The following is a 19607-nucleotide window of genomic DNA, read 5'->3' on the forward strand; positions in this document are numbered from 1 at the left end:
CTAGAAAATAGTAAATATGTGAGGAAAAACATCAAAGAGATAAATAAAACCTGTAACGTACATGAACATTATACCAGGCAAACTCCATGTTCAGTCCGTACGGACAACAACCTATAAAACCTCCAGTACAAATAGCACAATACAAATGTACAATAGTCTGCCACATAATATTAAAGTTATTTCTTCATTTTATCTGTTTCACAAATCCCTAAGGGCATTCTTATTAGATCACTGCTTCTATTCAGTGGTAGAATTCATAAACCATGTGAAGTGCAACAGACATGAAGCAAGAATATGCAACAATTACTACTGCTGCTAAAGCAAGACCGAACATAATTAATTTATTGTACTATTAAAATAAATGTTGAAGTTATATGTAACCTGTGTGTGTATGTGTTTGTGTGTGTGTGTGTGTGTGTGTGTGTGTGTGTGTGCACGCGCGCGTACATGTGTTATGCGAACGACATCCGACAATCTGTAGAGATTTACTGGATGGATAAATAAATTGACAAAAAATAAATAAATTCTTCTTTTGTCAAGAAAGTGTGTAATCTCTTTACATTTTGTAAACTCTTTGGAATATTGTTAGTACTGCAGAATGTAGAGAGTGGTGGACATGCCTCTGATCGAATTGGAAGTATTTTTATGTTTAGCAATAACAATGTGAATTTGTATTTTAAAGTGGAGCTTGTAAAGACAGTGTGACATAGAAAAGTGGGATGGACTAAAAAAAAGTTATATAAACAGAAATTACTTCATTAGTTATCATGTCAACTAGAACCCACAAAGTTAAGAAACTTCATTCTGAAGAATCTACTCCTAGACACAACAAACTGCAGCCAACAACGAGAAAATGAATATAAGTAACAAAATTATTTGTACATCTTGCTCCTCTCGATGCGTTTGAAACAAATCAATGAATCTTTTTCAAGAGACTGAAAAACTACTGGTGATGTGTAGGAGGGTAAGATTACACAATGCTGTGTTGTTCTACTTGCATAGATCAGTATGTTCATTCCTTCCAGATGCTCAGTCCAAGTTTCAGCTTTGTACAGCCATCATGTGATAGAGTGCCATCAGTGAAATTGTGTTTTTGTTGTGTGTTACAAAACTGGAACAGTGGAATTCGAACAATGTAATGCAATCAAGTTTTGTGTTAAACTTGGAGAATCCATGAGTGAAGAGTTGAAAAATGCCTATGCGGAACATTCCTTATCTAGAGCACAAGTTTTTTGCTGGCACAAATCATTTCTGGAAGACCGAGAACACATTGAAGTGTTGGGTAGGTGAACTGGGTAAGTTTTGCACCTGGGTCTTCCATAAGGATATGACCCTTGTGGCAAGGGGTTGGGATTGGGAGTGGCAACGGATGGACTAAGATATTGTGGAGGTTGGGTGGGTGACGGAACATCACTTGAGGAGAGGTGGGAAGTATCTCAGGTAGGCCATCCCTCATTTCATCCCTCATCATGCCCTCCAATGAGGAACATCCTACCAAGTTACTTCCCACCCCTCCTAAATTGGTGTTCTATTGCCCACCAACCTCCACAACATCCAAGGCCATCCATACCCCACTCCCAGTCACAGCCCCTTGCTCCATCAGGGACTGGGCACCCTGGGAAAGCAGCCATGTCATTTACCAGCTCTCCTGCAATCATTGTACAGCTTTTTATATTGGTATAACTACCAACCTATTATCCACCAAGATGAATGGGCACTGCCAGACTGTGGCCAAGAGCAAAGTGGACCATCCTGTGGAGCAGCATCCAGCTGAATATATCACACTTGATTTCAAGGGCTGTTCACTACCCGAGGCATCTGAATCCTTTCCTCCACCACCAACTTTTCTGAACTGCACAGATGGGAGTTATCCTTACAACATATTATGTGCTCCCATAATTATCTCAGCCTCAACCTACAGTAACATACTCTCCCCACACTCTCCACCCAACAGTTTTCACCCTCTCTATGCTATCATCTCCTTCATAATCTCATCTCTCACCCTGTTTATTTGCAGCCCTCTGCCAATGCATCCATCCCATCTTTCCCCACTCCTCTCCTTTCTTTGCATCTTTTCTCCCCACCTCCCTACCTCACAACCTGCTGACGCTGCACCTGTTGGCAGCCTAGTCCCTGCACACTCCACAGCATTTCTCTCTTTCCTGACCCATACTACTTTCCCTTCCCCTTATCTTTCCCCTTCCCCACCCCTTCCAGATTGCTGCTTGCATCCCACGTGATGTAACATTCCGGCCCCAGATGCTGGAGTTGGCGATTGTGTGTGTGTGTGTGTGTGTGTGTGTGTGTGTGTGTGTGTGTGAGGTGTGCTTGCTTGTACCTGTCTCCAACTTCACATGTCTTCTTTATGGTAAGTAGCAATCTGTCTTTTCCTACATTGTTGACATTTCTGCCTGGAGCTTCCATCATTTGAAAGGAAGGGAACAGTTTTACAGGATGAAAACTGGGAAGGAGTTTACCAAGGGTACACAATATACGAGAAATTTAATTCTCACCTTAAATAGTTTTATCAAATTATGAATCCAGTTATTCTTTACAGAAGATTAGGGACAATGGAAGTGGATGCTGAGAGGAAGAGGGTATTTCAGAATGTCGTTTTTTGTCGTCGTCTTGTCCTCATATCTAAGTTTTCATTTTTTCCAGCATTTCTGTTATTGAATCACAGTTCAGGTCTGGAGATGCATTTAGTTGCTTAGCAGATCAATCTTGGCATGAGACAAGTGGCCACATACATTAAACAAAATAGATTGTGGAGGGCCTGGTGAAATTTGCATCTCTAACAATTTTCATGCCTTTGATGTTCCCCTCTCAAAATGTAAGACAGATATGAAGTAGTTGTGCACCAATGTTTACAATCTTCTGCTGTTTTGCATCAGTTACTTAATGGAGTGGTTTGATACTTTAGGTGCTTCTTGAATTTGCCTTTCCTAGAAGGTTTGCAGGACTTTCTACTGTACTCACTTCACTATACAAAATTTGTCAATGAAGTCTGTTGTTTCTCATGTCCATCCATTTGAGTTTGTAACCAATACTGATGCGACCTATACTGTACATCTTTGCCTTCTCAAAAATCATGGTGTTTGATATGAAGTCATCCCATTTGATGTTCGTAATGTATCAAAGCTTCTGTTGGTTGAATCACTCTAGTTTCTTGAGATTACAGTGATACAGAGTCCTGTGTTTGCAGTCATAGAGCAGGGTAAAAACATCAACTGTTTGATACACCATCACTTTAATGCAAAGTGTCAGTTCTTTATTCAGGAGGACTCAATGTAGGAGACATCCAAATTATCCTAGACAGAGGAAGTGATCTACTTGTTCCAGAGGTACACTGTACATAGAGATATTGAAATCCGCAAAGGCAGTTCTATGAGCTGTGCTAGTACTTTTGGTTTTTGGATGTTGATGGTCAGACCAAACTGTTTATATGCAGTATAGAAACAATTTACAGACAGTTGCAGCTCTGTGGGTGTGTTAACTGGAGAAGCATCATCATCATCATCATCAATGTATTGTAGTTCAGTTACCTGAGTGAGACTTGTGAACCTTTTAGAGTGCAGTCTGGGCTGATTAAATAGCCCTCCATCAAATCTGTATTTAGGTTCTACTCCTGGATTGTTTACAGATGATGTCTCACAGAACATGGTTGCTAGGTACAGAGCAACAGCATTGGCATGAGGACACACCCCCATTTAAGTCCATTAGTAATAGGGAATTTTTCAGGTGTTTCATTCTGTTGTAGCACTTGCAGAGACATACCATCATGGAAAGCTTCAATCATTTGAACCAGGTGTTCAGGGCAGCCAAAACATTTTATGACTTTTCACATAGCATCTCGGGGCACTGTATCAAAGGCCTTTTCTAGGTCATAGAACAGAAATAGTAAAGGATTATATTGTTCCCTGCACTTCTCCTGCAGTTGTCATGCACAGAAGATCATATCAATAGTTCCTCTGGAGGGTGAAACCTGCACTGAGATCCAGCAAGTACAGACTCAGAAAGAGTCTACAGGCAATTCAACAGAATTCTAGCAAAAATTTTACCAGCCATTGAGAGCAAGGATATGCCATGGTAGTTATCACGTATGTTTTAGTTGCATTTTTTTTAAAGATGGTGACAATTGTGGAGTTCTTTCATGTCAGCTGGTATCTTATTGATTTCCCATATTGAAAGAAATAGAAGAGTATGGTTTTCAGATGCATGCCACAACTTTAAATGATCTACAGGGGGTGCCCATTCAAGTACGAGTGTGACCACTGATGTTTCACCCACCTTATCTAGAGCCTTCCACATTCAGGGTTGGCAGTGATTATTCTAAGTGGGCCTGTCCAATCACAGATACAGGACTGCCTCCCTGAGTAGTCACATGAGTACTCAGGTAGGTGACCATCACACACCTGCCTCCAGTGTACAGGTCCAGACTAGCAGCTACCAGCCTCACTCAAATCTGCTACCACCATCTTATCCCTTTAAGGAAAGTGACAGGAGATACTGCCATTCGTGTGACTTTGTTTAAGGTGGATCTCAATTTGCAAGGCAGTAATCCACTGACTATGGTTTGGAACTATTCATCACGGCACATGGGTATGAGACATGTGATTTCAGGTACTAGATCTGCAATGAACTGCTCTGAGCACCAGAACAATAGAGCAGCCTCTTTACAGCCAGTTTGTCTGGAATGACCTCTTCCACCTACATGACCATAGGGAATCTCAGATGTGAGATGTTCCTCTTCCATTGGTTTCACAATTGGGTCACAGGATGTTGGAGAAAAGGACTATGGAAATGGATGCAGAAAGAGATGAGACATTGTGGGACACATTTTGTCTGGTTCATTCACTGAGACCTCTCTGGCTTGGAAGACCCTGCCAGAAGTTACACTATGACCAGTATTGCCCTCAGCTTCACATGAACAAATAAATCTCTCCTCCTGCATGGACAGTGCTTTGATAAGGTGGTGTCCCCTGGAGAGAGGTCTGTCATTAGACATGAAACAAATAAACATGATAAGGCAAATTTCATTCAGCTACATGATGACAGCAGCAGTGGGATTATGTTAAATTCAAATCAATAACCACTATGTTCTTCCCACCAGTAGCTGAAACAACAGGGAGAAAAAAAAGTCAACTGGAAGCAGATCTGTTAGAATTACTTAGACATTTGTTACATACTCAACCTGCAGAAATAAATTTTTACAAATCAAATGACAAAGATACATCAAATTCACAAGGTCCCTGAAAACAAGCAATTCTTCTGGTTATGATTTAATCAGCAAAGATACTACCTCAGTTCATTATCCATTAAATGCCTAGGAACTTCACACCTAGAACCTCACTGCAACTTCATTCAATGTGTGTCCAACTGAGTGTACTTTATTTTTCAAAATCTCTTTCTCCCTGTGATCACTTTCACTCAGTACTGTCCTATGCATAATCTTCTGGAGAAATGCAGCTAGGGTCAAAGAACATTTATCCCACAGAAGTATGCTGTAGAAATATTATATGATGTTGATGACCAAACATCTGCCAGAAGTCTCTTCAGGTATCTTGGGATTCTTAGACTTACATGGCAATATATGTGCTCTCTAATGATGTTAGTGATTAATATCAAAAGTGGTCTTGAGGTGAACTGAGAAATTCATAACAGTAACACCAGAATCATCATCATCATCATCATTTAAGACTGATTTTGCCTTTCAGCGTTCAGTCTGGAGCATAGCCCCCTTATAAAATTCCTCCATAATCCCCTATTCAGTGCTAACATTGGTGCCACTTCTGATGTTAAACCTATTACTTCAATATCATTCTTAACCGAATCCAGGTACCTTCTCCTTCGTCTGCGCTGACTCCTCCTACCCTCTACTGCTGAACCCATGAGTCTCTTGGGTAACCTTGCTTCTCCCATGCGTGTAACATGACCCCACCATCTAAGCCCGTTCGCCCTGACTGCTACATCTATAGAGTTCATTCCCAGTTTTTCTTTGATTTCCTCATTGTGGACACCCTCCTGCCATTGTTCCCATCTACTAGTACCTGCAATCATCCTAGCTACTTTCATATCCGTAACCGCAACCTTGTTGATAAGGTAACCTGAATCCACCCAGCTTTCGCTCTCATACAACAAAGTTGAACGAAAGATTGAACTGTGCACAGATAACTTAGTCTTGGTACTGACTTCCTTCTTGCAGAAGAGAGTAGATCATAGCTGAGTGCTCACTGCATTAGCTTTGCTACACCTCGCTTCCAGTTCTTTCACTATGTTACCATCCTGTGAGAATATGAATCCTAAGTACTTGAAACCGTCCACCTGTTCTAACTTTGTTCCTCCTATTTGGCACTCAATCCGTTTATATTTCTTTCCCACTGACATTACTTTCGTTTTGGAGATGCTAATCTTGATCCCATAGTCCTTACATTTCTGATATAGCTCTGAAATATTACTTTGCAAACTTTCAATCGAATCTGCCATCACAACTAAGTCATCCGCATATGCAGGACTGCTTATTTTGTGTTCACATATCTTAATCTCACCCAGCCAGTCTATTGTTTTCAACATATGATCCATAAATAATATGAACAACAGTGGAGACAGGTTGCAGCCTTGTCTTACCCCTGAAACTACTCTGAACCATGAACTCAATTTACCATCAACTCTAACTGCTGCCTGTCTATCCATGTAAAGACCTTTAATTGCTTGCAAAAGTTTGCCTCCTATTCCATAATCTCGTAGAACAGACAATAACTTCCTCCTAGGAACCCGGTCATATGCCTTTTCTAGATCTATAAAGCATAGATACAATTCCCTGTGCCACTCATAACACTTCTCAATTATTTGCTGTAAGCTAAAGATCTGGTCCTGACAACCTCTAAGAGGCCTAAACCCACACTGATTTTCATCCAATTGGTCCTCAACTAATACTCGCACTTTCCTTTCAACAATACCTGCGAAGATTTTACCAACAACGCTGATTAAAGAGATACCTCTGTAATTGTTGCAATCTATTCTGTTTCCATGTTTAAAGACTGGTGTGATTACTGCTTTTGTCCAGTCTGATGGAACCTGTCCCGACTCCCACGCCATTTCAATTATCCTGCGTAGCCATTTAAGACCTGACATTCCACTGTATTTGATGAATTTTAATTTCATCCACCCCAGCTGCTTTATTGCACTGCAATCTATTGACCATTTTCTCCACTTCCTCAAATGTGATCCTATTTCCATCATTGTTCCTATCCCATTCTACCTCGAAATCTGAACCATTACTGATTGTATTTTCACCTACATTGAGCAACTCTTCAAAATATTCCCTCCATCTGCCCAAGGCATCCACAGGATTCACCAGCAGTTTTCCTGACCTGTCCAAAATACTTGTCATTTCCTTCTTACCTCCCTTTCGAAGACTGCTAATTACACTCCAGAATGGTTTTCCAGCAGCTTGACCCATAGTCTCCAACATGTTTCCAAAGTCTTCTCAAGATTTCTTCTTGGATGCTGCAATTATCTGTTTGGCTTTGTTTCTTTCTTCAACATAACTTTCTCTGTCAACCTGAGTTCTAGTATGTAGCCATTTTTGATATGTCTTCTTTTTCCTTTTACAGGCTACCTTGACTGTGTCATTCCACCAAGCTGTTTGCTTCATCCTACTTTTACACACTACTGTTCCAAGACATTCTTTAGCCACTTCTAGTACTGTGTCCCTGTACCTTGTCCATTCCTTTTCCAATGACTGTAATTGACTACATTCAACTAACTGGTACCTTTCTAAGATCGCTGTTATGTACTTGTGCCTGATTTCCTTATCCTGAAGTTTCTCCACTCTTATCCTCCTACATATGGACCTGACCTCCTGCACTTTCGGCCTCACAATCCCAATTTCACTGCAGATTAAATAATGATCAGTGTCATCAAAGAATCCCCTGAATACACGTGTGTCGCTTCCTGAATTCCTGATCTGTTATTATATAGTCAATGACAGATCTGGTTCCCCTGCCTTCCCAAGTATACCGGTGGATGTTCTTATGTTTGAAAAAGGAGTTTGTGATTACTAAGCCCATACTGGCACAGAAATCCAAGAGTTGTTTCCCGTTCCTGTTGGCCTCCATATCCTCTCCCAATTTACCCATAACCTTTTCATACCCTTCTGTTCGATTTCCAATCCTGGCATTAAAATCACCCATGAGCAGAACACTGTCCTTGTCCTTTACTCTAACAACTACATCACTGAGTGCCTCATAAAAACTATCCATCTTATCTTGACCTGTCCCTTCACAATGCGAATATACTGACACAATCCTAATTTTTTTGCAGACACTGTCAAATCTATCCACATCAGTCGTTCGTTTACATACCTAATTGCAACTATGCTGGGTTCCATTTCTTTGCTGATGTAAAGCCCTACACCCCATTGTGCTATTCCTGCTTTGACTCCTGACAGGTAGACCTTGTATTCTCCCACTTCCTCTTCTTTCTCACCCCTTACCCGAATGTCACTAACAGCTAAAACGTCCAGCCCCATCTTACTTGCAGCCTCTGCCAGCTCTACCTTCTTCCCAGAGCAGAGTAGCCCCCATTGATATTACTAGCTCCCCATCTCATTACCATTTGTTTGCCAAGCCGTATCTTAGGAGTCCCTGGTTTGTCAGTTAGAGGTGGGGCTCCGTCACCTCCAAAGGTCCGAGGCATTTTGCTCTGATTGTTGCCAGCATCATATTTAAAGTACCAGGGAAGCAGGTTGCTAGCCTTACTTGCCCCTAGTCCCATTGGGTTTTACCCCTAACGGTTGAGGGACTAACCGGTGGATTTGGTAGTCTTTGCCGTATGAGCACAAAGGTGACCACGACTCAGAATATGTCCGAGATGCCCACCCTTCTTCCAAAGTAACTGGTATCCTGACTGTCGGGACCACCTACTTGGCCACTCATACATTGCCCGTGGTTCATGAACTAGGACTTGACTACAGGAATCCACACCATGAACCACAGTAACCCCAGAAATAAAAATAATTTCCATATTAACTAGGCTTGCCTATTTACACTTCAGACAGCAGTTTTATACTCTGTTGCAGAGTGATGGCGGTGTATTTCTTCATTAACAGTTTGTTTGTGTTTAACCAGTTGCCAGATTGGAGTTTGTATCAGTGATTATGTTATGGATTTCATTAGTACATTGATTTCAACATATTAGGCTATACTGGTGTTACAGCAAAAATTACTGGTAGACCTGCCTGAATGTTTTGGGGCAGATCACTGATAAATATAACAAACAGAAGTGGACCAAGTGTGGAACCTTATGGAATCCTTGGTTTTATGACTTGCTCCTATGACTGTATGCTTCAAACACTTCTTGAAGTGATTACAATTATTTGCACTATTTCAGAGAGATATGATCTGTTGATTACAACTCTTTGTACTGTGTCTGAGAGATATTATCCAAACCATTTCATTTTTACCTAACTCTATGCTCCAATAATTTCTTCATAAGTAATTCATGGTTGATGAGACTGCAGGTCTTTGTGAGGTCAAAGACTACTCCTATTATATGGTTTCTTTCACTGAGAGCAAAATGAATATAGGGCACCATTTATTGATCTCCCTTTTAGAAAGGCAAATTGGTCAGGGCTCAATAGACTGTTGCTTTCCAGGAACATAATAATATGGTCATATACTGCTTTCTCAAGAATCTTAGAATGCTTGATGCGATCGAAATGAGTCTGCAGTTATCACATCATTCCTTTCACATTTTTTAACTATAGGAACCACTTTTGTGATCTTGAAAAAGGACTGGCTCAATAGCAAGGAGCAGTTTACTATATCTGTTAGGAGGTAAGACACATAATGGCAGTATTTGTATGAGAAGGTAATTGGATACATCACCACAGCTGCTTGAATATATGTTTGATTTCTCCATTATAGTACTGCAGATTTCACCTAGTGTGACTGGTCCAAGAAACAGTTTTTTAATACATAACTTTAGGTATGACCAGAGAGAGGGCACAGGACCACCAGTTACAGAAGAAATTTTGTTATTGATGTTTACAATGTGGTTATTAAATATTTCACATATTTATTTTGGGTCAGAGATAACACAGTCTCCATTCTTAATGTAACTTGGTGAATGACTCTTGCTTTTCTTCCCATCTGTCTCATTAGTAACTTCCCAAATGGCTTTATGTTTATTCCTTGAAATGGTTATAAATTGCTTGTTGTGTACTTTCTTCACTTCACAAATAACCTTACAGAGAATTTCTTTATTTAGTCTGAAGCAGGCATAAAATAACATATCGTCTGTAGTTCTGCCAACAGTTGTTTTGTTTTATTATTTTTGTGAAGATTTATATTCCTAAAGATGAACATTTGTTACTATATTTCTTGCATTGGTGCTGCATAGATGTAAACCTGATTGGAGAAGCTACATCTTAACACTATCACGCAGACACACCAATGTATCTGCCTTGCTGCCAACACCACAGGCACTCCAGTCAGCATTTTGCACCAAATCTGTGGAAGTTGCTACATTATTTTTGTTGCCCACTGATGCTTGTTTGCATACATTTTGTAATGTTTCTACATCCTTATGTGTGTCTGGCACAGCCATATTCAATATGAAACAGTTATTGTTAGTTAAAAATATTGTTTAATGTGCACAATGATAATATGTTAGTTTAACACACACAAAAAAATCATTCAGTAGCAGATGAATTTGTAGTTATTATTCTTGTAAGTGTGTGGTTCATGTTTTCTGTGCAATAGTATTTTAACACGTTCACTAGTTTCTGGCAAGCTGGTGACTCTTTTAAAATGTCTATTTTAATGCCTCTAAATAGCAAAATACAAGGTTATTTAGAGCTGTAGAGTTTTCCTTATATCTTTGTTAATGTCACCTACAATTTATTTTTTTTTTATTTTTATTTTTATTTTTATTTTTTTTTATTTTTTATTTTTTTTTTTTTTTTTTTTGACAACTGTGATACCAATGCATTAAGTTCTGTGATAACTATTATTTCAGTAGGGTTTTGAATGTTATCAACTCAAATAATAGCAATTATGGTTTGTGAAGCTGTCTTTTTGAGGAACATTCTGTTGATGACCAGGACTGGATAATGAAAATGTAGGTTAGTTTTGAATGTAAATTGATATTGCACTGAATGTGATGTTTTGTTCTGTAGTATCTATCAGCTAAAAAGTAGTCATAATGAACACAAAGTCACTTCAGAGCCTTTCACGCAAAATGCTGCAAATTTCAGTTTACTTGACATGAAAATTCAGAAAAAGATACATTTTAGAGGTAAAAATTCTACACTTGGTCCATAAGGTGCAGAAACTTATTGGTGTAAACAAACTCTCTGGACTACTTTTAAATTACTCACTGCTAAAATGCCCACCCACAGACTAATTTAGTTTACCAGTCTAGAATACACTGTCATCTGTGTTAGTATATATTAATTAATGTTCTGCTACTGCTGCAATATCAATACATGTAATGTAGACAGCAGCACTTACTGCTCTGGTTACTATCCTTCTGCTTTTGTACACCTCAAAGTGCTGAACTAGCATTATTTGTAATGTTGTTGTACTAGAAAATAGAGTTCCAACCAAAAACTTAATTTGTAAGACCATGTATAAATGTTAAACATTAGAAATATTGAGTTAAAAGTCAATCAGTAAATGACAAGCAGAAAATCTTCATTAAAACAAAAGCTATCTCAAATCTGAAGATTGCTTTGAACAATATAGTACTTCTCTAGACAAGATTTGATTGATCATATGCCCTTCTCTTTATCTATATCTACATTTACACTCTGTGAACCAATGTGAAATTAAGGTATCTTCTGGTTCCAATCACATATAGGTCTTGGGAAGAAATACTGCTTAAATGGTCTTGCACATGCTGTAATTAGTCTCATTTTGTCTTTGTGATCCCTGCAGGAATGATACATAGGAGGATGTGGTATACTCCTAGGTTACTACTTAAAACTAGTTCTTGAAGCTTTGTAAGTAGGCTTTCACAGAATAGTTTGCATCTGTCTAAAAGTGTCTGCCAATTCAGTTTTTCAGCATCTCCATGATGTTCTGCCATGGGTGAAACAAACCTGCAACAGTCATACTGCCATTCCTTGTATCTGTTCAATAAACTGGGTTAGTGATTCCTCTTACAGGTGCCACATATTTTAGGATGGGTTGCGCGAATGTTTCGTAAGATACCTCACCTAAGGGCCAATTTTATTTCCCTAGTATCCTAGCAATGAACCAAGTCTATCACCAACTTTAATTATGATTGAGTTTACATGATTGTTCTATTTCATTTTACTACAAATTGTTACACCAAGGTATTTGTATTTCAATTAAAATTGTGGCTCATTTATATTTTAGTTGTAGGATACAACTTTTTCCATGTTTGGATATTTTACATGTTTGGATATTTAAAGGAAGCTGGAAATTTTTGCACCACTTTCAAATCTTTTCATAATCTGTCCCAATACTGTGCAGCTTCTCTCAGAACTTACTTCATTATAGATAACTAAGTACCTTGTCTTCCTGTCACATGACAGTCAGCACGATCAGCCAGTTACTGAGGGACTTGCCCTTTCAAGAAGAATCTATTTCATGGTGTAATTTATTTTTACTCATAAAAAACATCAGTAAACACAAACCCAGTATTAACTGTCAGAAAATTTCTAGGACCTATCATGCATGACAGATTTATAGCCTGACACCCATGGAAGCAGTAACTGTTATGCTCCAGAGGCAGCATCTTTGATATTAATCAAAATGACTTGAATCATTTCCCAATCACTCTTTAACGTTTGAATAAAATTGTCAGGAATGGCAGCCAAAGATTTCCAATGTAAGGAATTGCCCTGATTCTGTGAATCGTCTTGTCAAGAAGACAGAGGAGGAGATAAAAGTTTTGTGATACCCTTTTGGACTAGGGTTGGATAGTTGCCCCTAAAGGTGGAAGAATCATCAATGGTCAACAGAATGATAATTCATTGCAGGAAAGAGATATAATTTGTTTCCACAGAAAAGTGACCTGAAACCAGGAAAATCTTGAGATGCCACATGAAACTGATCAGGAGATTCACAATTAACCTCCCCCCCACCATCCCATAAAAAAATGGAATTAAGAAATAAATTCAAAAATTTGCATGTGTTTTATGTTTGAGGAATTATTGAATGAGTTATGTTAATTGAGAGCTCAAAGTGACTTAGGCTACTGTCCAATTACCAAATTTAACTTTTTGCCCATTTCTTTTGTCAATATGTTCCTTAATTTCAGGAACAGAAAGTAGTGATCACAAAATCAATAGAACTTGTTTTTTTTTTATGACAAGAGAAAGAAAACCTTTTTGGTCTCTTACAGGTGTCCCCAATGATATGGTGCAATGGCAAAAAATCCTAGCCAGTCATCCAGATTTAGATTCTTTGTGATTTCCACAAATCACCAAATAGAAAAATCGCATAAGTTCAATTCTAGTTAAAGCAGGGGACAGGCTTGGTTCATTGGTAGGGTACTAGGAAAATATTGTTGGTCCAAAAAGGAGATACATTACATGAGTCTTTTGCAGCCCATCCTAAAATATGTGAGCCTTGTAACAAGTGCCATTAACAAGATATATTGAATGTATACAAGGGATGACTATGCCTGTCACAGGTTTGTTTGATCCAAGGCAAAGCATCATGGAAATGCTGAAAAACTGAACTGGCAGATGCCTATAGATAGATGCAAACTATCCCACAAAAGCATACTTGCAATATCTCGCAAACCAGTTGCCAGAATTATTTCTCTGGAAGGATATTGATTTTGTTCCTCAATCTGAGCTGGTGCTCTGCCTCTAATGATAGGCATTAAACACAAATCTTCCTTTCATGAACATACATATCCCAGTACCACATGATACCCCACTTATAATACACAAGATTATGTTGATGATATAGGCTGAAACTGCCCGAGAGTTACTAATCACACAACCAGTGGTGTATCTTCCTGAATCTTAGAATTCAGACAAGATTTCTGTTCTCTTTTAATTACACTTTCTAACTTACTCTAATATCTTCATGCCACATTTTCTGGTCACAATCAATGGATGTATTTAGTTTTTCAAGAAGAGGGTCTGCTGGCCTTGAGAACCTTCCTCCCCAGAGCTTCACTGTAACATCCTGAAATGAATATATCATAATTTATAATTTTTCTTATATGCACAAGATGTTAAGGTGCATACTCTACATTAATATATATACTTATGTGTATACCTAGTAAAGCTTGAGGGGAATAACTGTTGGTTCAGTTAATCAAAACATATTTGCATAATATACATTTACTGGTTCACATGCATTTTAAAATAGTGTCAGACCAAAGCTTCATAGATGAATAAATCATCTACATTAAATATGTGATGTTAGTTTGGTTTAGGGTACATAACAGTATGGTCAAAGGAAATAATCACTTAAGAACTATGATATTCCATATGAACTAAGAGACTTGAAGCTAAAATTACATTAAATAATGTACACAAAATGTAATCCATTAATTAAACTGATTGAACAGTGGGCTTCACAAAAATTTCTGAACTGGCTACTAAATATACAACAATTTGTAAATTAGTTACAAAATTATATAGTTTATGAATTTAAACAGTTAATTTAAGTTTAGCACACAAAATGAATTAAAAACTGTATCATTTACCACATTATGCCCCCTTTTAAAAGTTAATTGAAAATCAATAACAGCAATAACACTAACAATAGGATGAGAAACTAACAATTCTAAATATTCACCACTTTCAGATGCTAGTGATCTTACAGTCTAAGGAACAAAATTAATAAAACAACATTATAAGAACAGAGTTAAAGAATCATATCTGTTCTAAATATGAGAGTCAGCTCTGTACAATGCTGCATAAGGTATGGTCAAACAGCGAAAATTGACTGTAGGAATAAGTTTAATAGTATGACACATACATCAAGGTACAACAAGTTAACTTCATTGTTATATTCCTCAGTTACAAGATGTGGAAACAAAAGTGTGCTGACTTGTGTTACAAAATCAGATCTGACAAGTGCACAATAATATATAAAAAACAACACACAAAGTCAAAACCAGTGCTAGTATCTGCAGCAGGGAGCTCAGGATAATGATTTAAATCAGATCATTCATTCTTTTCAATTTGATTTTATGACCTAGAATAAGCAGTGTATCTCCAATTGTAATTCCCATCATTGTGCTGTTTTTAGTTGGTCAAACAATCCATGTTCCAGCACCACCTTCATATTTCCAACATAAAGTACTGAGAAAATAGTACAGTAAGAAGATTTGATTGTAAACTCATAACAGTTTTCAAATGGCATGTAATCTTTATAAAATGTTGTGGTTTTTTCTGTTTCTTACATTTCACCAAAATTAATTATATTTTAATTGTATTTTCCTAGTTGTTTTCATTTAGAACAGAAATCTAAGACTTTGATACTCAATAACATTAGTGCTGTCTCCACCCACCTGCTTCTCCATTTTGACAAGACTGTGGACTGCAGCTTCTTGTGTCTCTGGTAGTTGAATGAATGTTATGTAATATATGTGCTGACATGGATGATGACCTTTGTGATATCCACCCTGCCTCAGTAAATATACATAGCCCTGCAACATCTGAGTTTCTAAGTGTGAACCAGGAAGAGCTCTTTTCTTACCATTAGTGTAATGTAAAATAAAAATGTCAACAAAAATATAGGAGTGAACAACATTCTTCTTCTCTTTTAGCTGTGGTACAGAAAATCTTATATCATATAGTCAATCTCTACTTCAGCATGTTTTTCGTGTTCACTGTAGTATATATAATTTAAATGTGATATCACATGAAACATTAATATGCCAAAGAACTGAATGGAACACCATTAAAAGGCCACTTTGAACAATATGCAAGACAAATATTGGTTACTGAGATGCAAGTCTGGCTCTATTTTTTAATCCATTCACAGATGATGAATAATTTTTAAAATTTCTTTCTAATGATGTTACTGCAAATACCTACCTATTGTTCAAAACTAACTGTCTTTCTAAACTACATTGCAAAATTTAACATATATGACAGGATGTAACAACGGATTGTTAGTTAATATTAATTTTGTGACAGCTGTGGAGTCTCTTTTGGGCCTCACGATAAATTTTGGTTCTTGAAATTACTCAAGTATTTTGTTGCTTTCATTCAATCATATGTTGTACTCTGTACATCAGATTATCAGAAAGTACTCTCAGTTCTGTGGAGTTAATCAAGACATTATAAACCTCTTATGAATGATAAAGGTGAATTCTATACCTACATCTGGCTCTATACTCTGGAGGAGAGATACTGCTGGGGACCAGCATCATATCATCATCCCCCCCCCCCCTTCCGGTCCCCATACCTGTACTTCACCCCCTTTGACTGAAAATGTTAGCTAGAGCCGTATAACAGACATTAACAGACATTATGGCTTTTCACTCAATCACACTTGACAAACATTATTTTTCCTTTCATCATTCCATTATGTGAATCCCATTATGAAAAAGAAACTTCTGGTATGAAGAACAAGTGAAGCATAACTTAACAAAATGAATCATCTGTAAGAAACTTCATTAATAATTATTGCACAGTAATAAACTATTTGAGCATTCTCTGATTAAATTTAACATAGAAAAAGTATCAGCAATATTGTGCTTTGAAACAAGATGTTTCCTCAGTATAGATTTTCAAGAGACAGGATCACCACTAATATCAATGAGTATGGAGAAAGTATGCGAGGAAAGAAAAGATATTATTACTGTTCTTGATATAGAAATGTATCTGATACTCTACAAAGTTGAAAACTGTGAGAATAATATGAGAAAGTAATGTACCAAGGACTCTAATTAGTAAAATCCAAATCCCTTACATATACTCCAAATGCTGTATCCAAACAAGTGTATTCAAAGCAGTTCAAGAGAAAACAATGTAAACAATTAGGCAGCACATGGTCTGAACTTTTATTCAATTCAGCCATAGATGAAGTAATGTAGAGAGTTAATAGACTCAACAATTTTGAGTTTAAAGCTGTCTCCTTAGCAATTATATAGTGATATTGGGTGAAAATAAAAATAGAGTTAAATAGAAACTTCATGTGTGCACTGATGTGGACATACATTTTGATTTATAGGTAAACTACTAAAAATAGTTTTCTGACCAATAAATCGGTGAGATGTGAATAGTAAGATGACATTATAAGGGTCAAGCCTTAGGCAAATGCATTACTTTCAATATCTTCATAGAGCAGCAACAAAAACTATACTTGCCAGAAGAATACCTATTAGAGTCCAAGAATATTGTAGTTTTAACATAATGCATGAAGATCTCCTTTTGCAAATGCAACATTCCTCAAACTCTAAACAAGTTTTCTACCAGAGATTCCCTTTTCCAATCATAGTGAACACCATAAAATGTGCATGAGAACCAGTTGATTATCATAATAATCTCCATAGCACGAGAGGAAAAGAGTGACAAAAATAGTAATAGCTGGTTGTATAGAGTGGCCAAAATATAAGTGATAACACAAATAAAAATAATTCTCTAAACAAAAAATGTTTATTTCAACCTAGAAAATATTTCAAATATTGACTATGAATGCATTCCTTTTCTGTGCCTTTCGTAAAGCTAATGTAGGCATACTCATAGGAATAATCCAATGGAATGTATTTATAAATAACAGTACCACAAGCAAACCCAACAAGGAGAACGATTGTTCTTAGCACAAAAGTATGTTGTTAGTTGAGATGGGCGTCTGTAGATTCCACAGGAAATGAATACTACAAGTTATGAAAAGAGTAACTACCTTGTCTAAGAAAAACAGGCAGAAGGAGAGGACAGACTGCAACCAAAGTTCAGTATAACAGATGAGATTCAAAGGAAGTTTCTGCAATATAAAAACACAGTGAGTATGGCAGACTGAAGATGAATACAGTGAACCTCCATAACATAATTTTTAAATAACTTAACAAAACCCATTTGATGGTTCAGTGCCATATTCACTTCCAGCCTTAATTATAAAAAGCATTAGACAGTAACCATTTCATTCTTCAAAATCTTTAATATATTTATTTTATGTATTTCACTAATGTATGCCAGAAAACTTCGTGTAATCAAAAAAGTGATATCTGCTGAGCTATATTTAAGTCACTGACTGCCTGTTATGGTTCCCACATTTTTCTCAGTCTTCCAGAGCCTTCTTTTCCTTTTGATTCCTGTTTATTTAGTTTTATTGGCGTCATTCAGTATCCATTCTTATTTTAAACAGCTGAACACACAAAGGAGAATACACATTTTTGTAATCTCAGTGATTCAATAGATTACCATATAGTAGCATTCTGTTCATTTACTGAAACTATGAAACAGTCACCAGCTTTGAAAAACTGCAATATTATGTATTCCAACACTTTTGTGATAAACAGGAAGTAATAGTATCATAAGTAACTATTCTAATTTGATATTGAGGACTGTGTTGCATACACTGTGTCAATGAAAAGCAAATGCAAATTTTTCTTTTATCTCATCTGTTGCAGCAGTAATTAAAATTGGTCACCTGTGTGTAGCAATTAAATTAAAATTCTTGTTTTGCCTATGCTTTCATTAAATATTATACACATATGTATTATTCTAATGCAAAATAATAATGGATATGCTCAAACTGTAATTTGCACTGTAGATGCAATTGTAAATGTTTAGCAACGTATCCAATGTCACTCTGAACAGTGATCAAAGGATGAATGAATAAATAAACAAATCATTTTAAAACCCATGTTACACCAGGTAAGCACTTAACCACACAAATGTAAATAGATGCATTTGCTAATTGTACATGTGTTAGTGAAACTGAAAAAAAAATGCTTGAATTTAACAATAATAAATACAACTTCTGTTCATCTACTTGTACATATAAATCCATACTGTGAAAACCACTGTGAAGCACATGACAGAGGATACTTCACACTGTACATCATATCAGCATTTCCTACCATTCCGTTTGTGTATGGAGCATCGGAAGAACGACTGTTTAAATGTCTTTCTGCTTTCTATAATTAATGTAATCTTCTCTTTGTTGTCCATGTGGGAGTGAGACTTAGGGAATGGTAGTATATTCTTATATTTCTCACTTAATATTGATTCTTGAAACTTTGTAAATAGGCTTCCATGAAATTCTTGATGTCTGTCTTCTAGCGGCTGCCACTTCAGATTTTTCAATATTTATGTGAGCTCATGACCAATCATATTGCCCTGATTTGTATACATTTAGTATTCTCTGTTAGTCCTATTTGTTAAGGGTCTTACACAGTTAGGGAATAATCTTGTAGACCAACTGCATTTTCCTAGTATACCACCAATTAACTGAAATTTGCTACCTGGCTTACTTAGAAATGAGCCTATTTGATCATTCCATTTCATATCCCCACAATTTGTGACACTCAGGTGTTTCCATAAGTTGACTGATTCCATTGATACTGTTGACACAGGATACTATGTATCTGGATTTTGTGAAGTTCACACTCGCACGTTTCTGAACATTTAAAGCAAGTCGCCAATCCAACCACAA

General features: G+C 37.1%; 1 protein-coding gene across 1 annotated transcript in view; it reads right to left on the reverse strand.

Annotated features, from left to right (window-relative positions):
* The window catches only part of LOC126189214 (argininosuccinate lyase), a 63842-nt gene extending 47505 nt beyond the window's left edge, over positions 1-16337 (reverse strand). The window contains exons 1-3 of the mRNA XM_049930924.1: positions 16329-16337; positions 15511-15648; positions 14061-14174 (exon numbers count right to left, since the gene is read on the reverse strand). Of these exons, the coding sequence (XP_049786881.1) occupies positions 14061-14174; positions 15511-15522 (126 nt within the window). The 5' untranslated portion in view covers positions 15523-15648; positions 16329-16337. The remainder of the gene's footprint in view (positions 1-14060; positions 14175-15510; positions 15649-16328) is intronic.
* Between the last annotated feature and the right edge of the window lie 3270 nt (positions 16338-19607).

Source organism: Schistocerca cancellata, chromosome 1 (genome assembly GCF_023864275.1).
Source record: "Schistocerca cancellata isolate TAMUIC-IGC-003103 chromosome 1, iqSchCanc2.1, whole genome shotgun sequence".
Taxonomy (NCBI): domain Eukaryota; kingdom Metazoa; phylum Arthropoda; class Insecta; order Orthoptera; family Acrididae; genus Schistocerca; species Schistocerca cancellata.